The sequence below is a fragment of the Pyrus communis genome, chromosome 2, assembly GCF_041283825.1.
Source record: "Pyrus communis isolate YQ-2024b chromosome 2, ASM4128382v1, whole genome shotgun sequence".
In the NCBI taxonomy this organism is placed as follows: domain Eukaryota; kingdom Viridiplantae; phylum Streptophyta; class Magnoliopsida; order Rosales; family Rosaceae; genus Pyrus; species Pyrus communis.
In genome coordinates, this window is record NC_142566.1 from 25,810,730 (window position 1) to 25,819,895 (window position 9,166).

The 9,166-nt window shown below is 37.3% G+C and overlaps 1 protein-coding gene across 1 annotated transcript; it reads right to left on the minus strand.

Moving 5' to 3' along the window:
* Window positions 1-254: 254 nt before the first annotated feature.
* LOC137746956 (putative RNA-dependent RNA polymerase 5) lies at window positions 255-8,214 on the minus strand. The gene is made up of 20 exons (XM_068486959.2): window positions 7,481-8,214; window positions 6,538-6,657; window positions 6,283-6,441; window positions 6,080-6,170; window positions 5,839-5,968; window positions 5,526-5,600; window positions 5,218-5,398; window positions 4,670-4,868; window positions 4,481-4,571; window positions 4,219-4,356; window positions 4,041-4,112; window positions 3,740-3,846; window positions 3,468-3,616; window positions 3,091-3,316; window positions 2,352-2,577; window positions 2,064-2,212; window positions 1,454-1,610; window positions 1,043-1,181; window positions 767-936; window positions 255-678 (listed from the first exon to the last, which is right to left on the minus strand). The coding sequence occupies exons 1-20, from the start codon at window positions 8,001-8,003 to the stop codon at window positions 445-447; spliced, it is 3,336 nt and encodes a 1,111-aa protein (XP_068343060.2). The 5' UTR covers window positions 8,004-8,214; the 3' UTR covers window positions 255-444.
* Between the last annotated feature and the right edge of the window lie 952 nt (window positions 8,215-9,166).

Sequence of the window (9,166 nt, forward strand, 5' to 3'; positions counted from 1 at the left end):
ATTTTCTGCTTTGACAATGACATACAATAAATATTTTTCGAATGACTATCATATTGTCATTGTGTTTAAATTGAAATTTCAATTTTTGAATGTCTCTTTCTCAACTGCCCTAATTACCAGAACAATTCATAACTTGTAAAAATAGTGCAAAAATCACTTTCTTAAAGTTTTGTTCCTTCGTTCCAACAGAATTTTATTGTCTTTTCACAATTTCGACTCTTATGTTATTAATTTAACTGATTGATAATCAAATATTTGGGAAATGATTTTTGCTTTTTCATATATAGTCATGAATAATGTTACATTGCATTAATACAGCATTTACTTGCACACGTCTTGCCTCCAAGCACTTCACAAGTTATACACAGACGATACAGAGCGGGGGTGCCTCGGTTCTCGGATGAATATTTCAGCCGAGGATCTTGAGCCCCCGTACCCCTTTCATTAGAGGATGTCCTTGAGAACAGAGAACGAGACTTCAAACGTGCGGTCCTCGTGTTTGGTCTTGTAATACTTACAGAGAGCTGAACCTGCAACTTTCCATGCAAACCCACATTTCCTTACATCGTTTGCTTTCCAAGCGTAGTCATACGCGAAACGATATATGGCGAGTGCCTCGTTGAATATTTCATCCAATGGCCTTGTGCTCTTCTCTAAGTCCTCACAACCATACAGAATCTGCAAAAATATTTGAGAAAAACCAGTGAGAGCAGAACAGGCACCGGAACACATAACAGGTCCTGAAATGTTTGTTCATTAATCTTACCTCTTTATACCGTCTTATGAGGTTATCGGCAGCCTTATTCTTGCCCTCTTTATCATCGTATTGCAAGACGGAGGTCATTTCACTCCTGTACTGCTCGTAGAGTTCGTACCACTTCTTCAGACACTGCTCGGGGAGGTCTTCAACATCGAAACAAGGAAGTTTTTCCACTACTGCACAAATGCATAGAGGCACAAGAGCAAAGTCAAAACTCTTGCTTTTCTATGGACAGCAACGTATGTAATACGACTAGCTAATATTAGAAAAGCATTTCATCACCTTCGTCAGAAGTGTCTTCCGGTTGATATTCCTCCACCGCGTCATAAATTGATCCCAAAATGGAAGTTGATTTGTACGAGTTGAGCTTACCCATGTAATGGGGGAATGACCGCGGTTTCAAATCATTGGGGATTTTGACCTGTTACTCAGAAGTGAAATCCAAGTTTTAAATCACCGGAGATCATACACAAACAGTAAATAACCAAACACTGGCTACTGAATTCCCATTCCAATGCATGAACTTAAAACAGCAAGAGGGTGAGAATGTTCTTGCACCATATGCAATCGAATCAAAGGGTAATCGAAGACGGACAAAAGTTCCATTTGTATAACATCCAGGAGAGAAAGTAAGATAAAGTCATATTAATATCATCCAATAACATGACTGAAGCACGAAACAACAGAACTAACCGTTCGACATTTTTTTGGAGCATCCAAAGCATCGTAGTATAAATCAACCAACCGCAGCATTTTTGCCTTCGTAAGGGTTTTCTCATGACCATCTCCCAGGGTCAAATATTCATCCATATAAGCCAACCAGTTGTCAGAAGCCGTACTCATCGCATAACTGAAAAAACAGAAATTATTTTGAGCACCAGAAACATAAGACATGCTGTGGATGAAATGTTTGATTTATAAACAAATTTAATACAAATAAGCATGAACCATAGCCAGAGACTGCCGTCTCAGTCTAAACAAATAGGGAGATCCACCACCTGATATCATATCGAGAAAAATGGAAACCAAATTAAAATGAGGTTCAACAATTACTTGACACTTTGTAACGGTCAAGAACGTACTAAACGTTAATAAGGAAAATTGGAATTTAAAGTTTCCTTTTGCCAGTAGAATTACTGAACTATGCTACCTTAAAGCATTCAAAACGATATCAAAAGGTTCTACTAAAGCTAAGAGCATTAACCATCGAGAAAATAGTAACTACAACACATTTGGAACCTAAATATAACCAGAATTTCAATGTAATTCAACCGTAATGGGTCTAAATACAGATTCACCATACCTCGGTTCAAACCTAGTTGTTAAGAATTGTTTAAAGAGCACATCCTCTATATGATCGGGCAAAAGCGCACTTGGTGGTAAGGTGGTGGCAGCTTTGGGCGTTGATGAAGTATCGATCCAAGGTTCACCTTGTTTGAAACATTCTAAAAGCTGAAATAATTCCAAGAATTAATGATGAACAAAATTATTTCCATTCCATGCATAAACTGGTTAAGTAGTTCTAGATGGTCTGTGCATGTTGAAGTTTCAAAATAATGACAAAGTGATCATGCTTTAGGTAAATGCCAACCCGTGGGTTTCTTGAGACCCAATATAGATCGCCATCAAAATCTCCACCACCCATTTCATCAGCTACTGAACGCGAACCTTTGCGAGAGAAGAATATAGCAAAGCCACTATTTCCGACAAATTCTTTCAACTCCTCCACGTAGGTGGCCTTCAAAACATGAACATCACCAAAATGTAAACCTGGATGCCGGTACACCAGGACCTCTCCTTGAATTGGCCCGCTGTCACTGCAAATGTCGTTGGGCCGAAAATTAAACCTTCAAACGATAAGTGAACCATATCTATTGACATTAAGATCCGCATGAATCGACAAAGCAACAATGCAGAGTAACACCTTTAGAACACATGAAACAAGAAAACAATCCAAATAACTAAAACCATATTATAACATATACTAAAAACAGTTCTACATGGAAAATTTAGTTCATAATCCGTAGAAACATAATATACATAATACATTAGTGCAACTATAACTCCTAAAGCAAGAAACTACGAAAACTTGTACAGCATAACTAGATAATACCATCTTATAACATAGATTAAAGATTTTACGTCTCAGTTGTTTGGATAAACATTTTACCAAACTACAAATATTGCCGTTGCAGATTAATTCATTCCTTCTATGATTTTATCGTACAACATGTAATCAAGCGATTGTATTTTATAGCTAATTTCATGAAATTATTTAATGAATTTTGTGTGACAGGAGAGGATTAAAAAATGCCAGAAATTGTACATACAGAAGAACGCAAACTTGATCCTTTTCCAGAATCCCTGTTGGATCAGTAGTCCCCATCAACATGTAACTCTGAGGACTAGAAATTTTCCCTTTTTTAAGACTGGTATTTTCCTCTTTCATCAGGAATGATAAACGATGTTGCAAATATGATTCTTCTAGAGGAATATCAGAAGAGATCATCTTAAATGTGTTGTAGTCATAATCCATCCCGCCGTAGCTCAAGGCAACTGCAAATACAGAAGATGAAGGAACAAAACCCACCAAGGAACTAGAAATAGTGAAGGGAAAAATAAATTTGATAGAATGTTATTTAATCCATGGACATGTATCAAAACAAGAATTTGGCAGCCATTTGAAAAGAAAGAAATATCAGCTTACTTTTGGCTGCTGCACGCCTATTGCAGAAAACACCATGAGTATTTTCCAGATCTTTCATCAGTAACTCCATGAAATAATCTTTCGGCACCCCTCCATGGCATAGAAGGGAAATTAAACTCCTCGAAAATTTTGTATTCCTAGGCCTTGTACTGGAAGATGAAAACGTCAGCTTAAAAACTACGCCTTCAATAATTTGCTCTGCATCTGAAATTCTCAACTGTAGGGGGAGCAATACAAACTAGGCAAAGATACATGCTAGATAATGGGTGTACCTTACTCCAACTATCTCCAACGAATTCACAGTTTGACCATCCAGCATCTTTCGATCTGTCTCAACTTTAATCATTGATGGTCGAATCTGGATCGTTTTTTGTGGTAGCTACAACGTTGGACATAGAAGATTGTAAATAGTATAGGACGTCAGAAATTTAGATAATGAAGAAAACAATGTTAATCAGAACTATTCTCTAAAGTTTTCATTATAATGCATGAACCTGTAATTGGGGTTGTATTATTTCGATTTACTTCAGTAATGATGAGGGCATTTCCATAAGTAAATGAAAGAAATCATACCTTTTTATTGACCAGAAAGGTTCCCTTCACAGCACGGCCCTTGTAGAAAAGTCGGCACTGCATGAGCAAAGGCTACAGGGGGAAAGCAGGTGGAAAACAAAAGCACAAAGGAAATGAGAATATATTGAGCGAACTTAATTCAAAATCTCCAATTTACCTAAAATATAGAATCACAAACCTCAAAGTATTCATTGCTGAACTCTTTTTTCAGTAATTCTTTTGGACAAAGGGACGCCAAATCCTCTGATATGAATCCAGTTCCATCTGAATGTATAAGAGGCTTGCCGTCTCTATAGATATGATTACCGTATGCATCCTGCAGTTTATTGAAAACAAAAAATAAAAAATAAACTGCATGGTAAGATTAAACAAAAGAAAAGGATATCTAAATATAATTAGGAATGGCAAGTTTACCGGAAAAGATAGTTTGAGGATCGTACCAGACAATACTCATCATCAATGTCGTCAACCCTCACAAGAGACCAATCTTTTACTTCTAAGCTCTCTGTCCTAGACAAAATAAGTGAAAACCTGAATCCCCGAGAAAGATGATAGCTTAGAACCTTAAGGAAAAATGCTTCCATACAACATCAAAAAAGAAACTTTGTGTGTTATAGACAGCGACATACCTAATCATGTAGTTGCTCACAGTGGACACAGTATGTGGATGCATGAAAATGCATCTTGCTTCATGAATCGTTTTATTAGATATTTTATAATCTTCTCCCCTGTCAATCGCGGCACTAGAGTCCACACGGATAAAGTAACACTTCACAGGTGATGAAGTCGAGCTTTTTGTCTTTTCTTTATTGCCACCATCTTTGAACACTGATTCATAACCATATTAAGAAAGACAGAAATAATGATCAATCGTACTAGAATTCTCAATAACTGAATGAAATGAACACAACAGGTTCAACTGTCAAATATACGTTAAAAGTTCACCACTGATAAATGGTCTAAATAACATAAAAATCAGTTTCAAAAATATAGAATCCCAAGTTTAAACCATGTCATCACTCTCGTCCTACTTCCAGTATGTGAAGTAACATGATAAACTATACTTTTGAGCAATCAAGAAAAGCACGGGAAAGAATAAGATCAAAGTGGTTAAGGAAGTAAAACATCTTCAAAATTGTGAATTCAAATTTCACATAAGAAGGCATTAAAGACATACCAAAGAAACGATATCGGCGCAAACCAACAAGAATCCCTTCTCTAGCGACCTTGCTATAGTCAGCATAAAGGTCCCTCTGCTTGCAGGGATCTTTCGCATCGGCAAATTTCACCATTAAAACGCTGTCGTCTCCTAAAACTTTCTGTAGGAGAGTTCTTTTTGCGGTGTGTAGATAGGGGCCCTGAAAAATAACAATATATATCAGGTATTCGACGTCAGAAAGGAACTACAAACAGATTACCCATATGCAAGCATGCAGACACATGTTTGTGGGCGATCACAATTATACTGGGGGTAGGAGTAAAAACCTTAAAATTGTAGCTCCCATCCACAGCGACTTCACAATGGTAGCCGTATGCTTTTCCAGACTCCAAATCCAAAGTCTACATCCCACCGAAAACATGAAAGGGACATTAGGGCATTAGGCATATAGACTAAAAGTAATGGATAAAGATTGGCTGATGCCAGTACTAAAGAAGCCAGTGGCAGTGAACAGCGTTAAAAGTCCAATTTTCTTTACAGGAACTTGAATAAAAAGTAGGCCAAGAGTGAAAACCAACCAGCAAAGATTATGGTAATTCATTAATTTAAACATAAACCAGCTTTGAGAGTGATACTCACCCATTGTCGGTTTTCCTTGCGAGCATATTTCCTACCCAAAGTTTCCCAAACTGTGTTCTCAAACCGCTGCATTGGCATATCTTTCCAACTTCTAATAGTCTTTGGTGTTGGGACATCTTCTAACTTCGTTCTAAAAAAATAGATACATAACATAAGTAAAGAAACCCAAAAGCAGGTAAGTAAACGGTTTAATCAAGAGGAAATTCAGAACCAAATAAGCCACAGTCCAACTTTCGCATACCCTCCGGCGTAGTTTAATATCAGAAACTGTCTCCTGAATTCAAGTTCGCCTAGAGCTTCTAATTGTGCCTGCCCATCGTGTCTTGGTTGGTCTACAACCAAGGACTGATGAGTGAGAGCTCCAAAAATAGATAGTTATCACAAACAAACAGTTGATCACGATGAATGAAAACCATGAAACAGAGAAAGTGCAAAATATCTGACCTTGAAAAAGTCGAACCGGAGCGAGAGAAGACTTAGAAGCAGGAGGAGAAGCAGAAGACGGGCCTTGAAAGAGAGAAGTACGGGCAGCTTTCGAAGGAGAATCCGAGGGATAGGAGGAATTGAATGGCCTCACTCTTCCTCCACGGTCTGCAGCTTGCTCTGTAACTCACGTAATCGAGACAAAAAATGGGTTAAAAGAAAAACAATCAGAAATGACACAACCCATGAAAGAAAAACTCAACGCGAAAACCTCACCTTGACGAACAGGAGTGATAGGAGCAGATGATGGGCCTTGAAAAAGAGATGCGCGTACAGATTTTGATGGAGATGGAAAGAAATAGGAATGCAATTGCATCTGTCCTCCACTAGTACTCCCTGCAACTCGCATAACGTAACTGTCAAGATTTCAATGGGACGGACTAACGGTCCACTGCTAAATTACTAATCACACCGATATTGTCCTAACCAACAAACGAGAGAATTATCACAAGGGGGCATCGGCATTATTAGCAGTGAAACCATTCTTTATACATTGTAATTCATTTTAGGGGCTTTTAGATCCAAGTTCAAAAACATATATGGTTTTTAGGAATGAGTCCAATTATCTAATTATATGTAATAATTAATATCTTATAACAAAAATAATAATATATTAACATAAATCTATCTGCAAATCATTCTACCCTAACTCAAGTAACAAATATATGAATATATATCATACCTATAAGTAAGATATGAAACTTAATTGGTAGAAAAAAACATAATATATGACACATGAATCTTACTTGATTATAAAAAAAATCTATCATATAAGTAAATAAATATAATTAACCTGTAATATAGGTTGATTATAAAAATAAAAAATAAAATCCATAAATAGGGTTTAAAACGGGATAAAGAACAAGAAAGAACAAAAAAATAATTAATTAAAAAGATAATTATGAAGAAATTTAATTTTTATAATAAATCTTATTATTTAAGAGATAATTATTGATAATAAAATAATAAAACTTAAAAAATTTACTTGGCTAAAAAAATTAGACCTATATCAAATTTCTTCTATCAAGCGGCAATTTTCCCACGTGGGATTCTCGCATTCTTCGACAGAAATAGCAGAAATCGGATTTAAAAATAATCAGCAAAGAAAACCCATCGCTGATCAACCAAAACAAAACAACCCATGAAGTAAAAATCTGACCTTGACGACCAGGAGTGATTTGAGAAGCAGGAGACGGGCTGTGAAGAAGCGGAGAAGCAGCAGGGCCAGACTTGGAAGGGGAAGGGGAAGGAGAAGGAGAATGAGGGGTACACTGGTACTTGTCATGGTGGAGCAAGAACCAAATGCATCCACTGAGGGTGCTGATGTTGTAAATGTCACCAAGGAGTTCGAGTGCCTTCTCCTCCCCCAGCAAACCCAGCTTCCTTTTCAACTCGGCGTCCGGCTGCGGCTGCTGTTTCTCCCCACATATACTGTTCAGTTTTTGCTGCACCCGCGGAGGCAGAGGCACGTGCAGTTGCGGTTGTGGGCAATCGTCTCCGGGGGTGGCCGCGGCTGCTGGGCGTGGCGGGGAAAAGCCAATGGCGGCGGTGGCGGGGCGGTGAGAGTAGCTGAGAGAGAAAAGGTCGGGATTTGAGAAGACGGGGTCATCGAAATCAACACCCTCAATCTCTGCGTAACTGCATTTGGAGTTGCTGGGACCGTAATTAGGCGGATGATTCATTGATTAACTTTGTAATCAACTGGGAAGGAAGGAAGCATGCAAGCAAGGAAGGAAGGAAGAAAGGAAGGAAGAAGTCTCAAAAGACTGGAGCTTTTTGAGTTCAGCGTTGAGCGTGTGTGAAATTATATAATGGCAGGGAGGGAAGTTTGCTGACAAAATCCAGTTGGTTTCGCAGATGGTGGTTTAAAAGGAGCTACTACTTTATATTGTTACTTCTTCATGCCATTTCTTCTTGTGCTTTGAATTCACACGACGTGCCCCTTACTGGGTTACACTGGCCCGCTCTTAGTTTTATTAATTAATCATTCTGGGCAAAATAGTTTTGAGAAATTTTATTTAAACTCATATAACTTATTTTACCAATTAACTTACCTTTTGCACTTATTTGATTTTTAACTAAACTATTAATACTTCTTTAAATCCAAATTTAATACCTAATATACCCCATAAATCCAATTCAATATGTGAATTTCTTTTTACGCCCATTCGATTTTTAATTCAGAAGTTGCAGCAGCAAGCTGTGTTCTTCAAAACCGAGTGCCAATTTTTCTTAGTGTCCTCATTTTTCTTGAATTCCCATAGCTTGAATTTTTGCAAAGTCTGCAAATTTGCAAGATAAAAATCAATGGCTCTCAAGGTCGTTCATGTCTCTGATGTTCCAAACCTCGATTAAGTCACAGAAAATGTTGCTGCATTGGTCATACATTGATGCCATGATTTTGGGGTGTAGTCAGACTACACCGACAGAGAAGAAAAAAAATAATAATATAAAAACATAAGAAGCAATCCTTGCAATATCTGCAAGTCTTTTTGGTTTTTTAGGTGCAGATTTTGTATTAGGACTTTTAGGCAATACTATTTGCACCAATAGCTACATTGATGCCATGATTTTGGGGTGTAGCCAGACTACACCAACATAGAAGAAGAAGAAGAAGAGAATATATATATATATATATATATATATATATATAAACAGAAGAAGCAAACAGAATCCAAGGTCCTTGCAATACCTGCAAGTCTTTTTGGTTTTTTGCGGTGCAGATGGACAGTGGAATATCGATTGCAACAATTTGTTGTTGTAGAAAGATAAACAAACTATGCAGGATTGATTGAAAAAAAAAAATTAAAACCAAAATACTCATCTTCGAAACTCTAAAAAATTG

Coding starts and splice junctions, on each gene's coding strand:
- LOC137746956 (XM_068486959.2), bottom strand. CDS start 8,003: ATGAATCATCCGCCTAATTACGGTCCCAGCAACTCCAAATGCAGTTAC. Junction 5,399..5,525: donor ATGGGAGCTACAATTTTAAG/GTTTTTACTCCT, acceptor GTTATTTTTCAG/GGCCCCTATCTACACACCGC. Junction 4,357..4,480: donor TTGATGATGAGTATTGTCTG/GTACGATCCTCA, acceptor AATAAACTGCAG/GATGCATACGGTAATCATAT.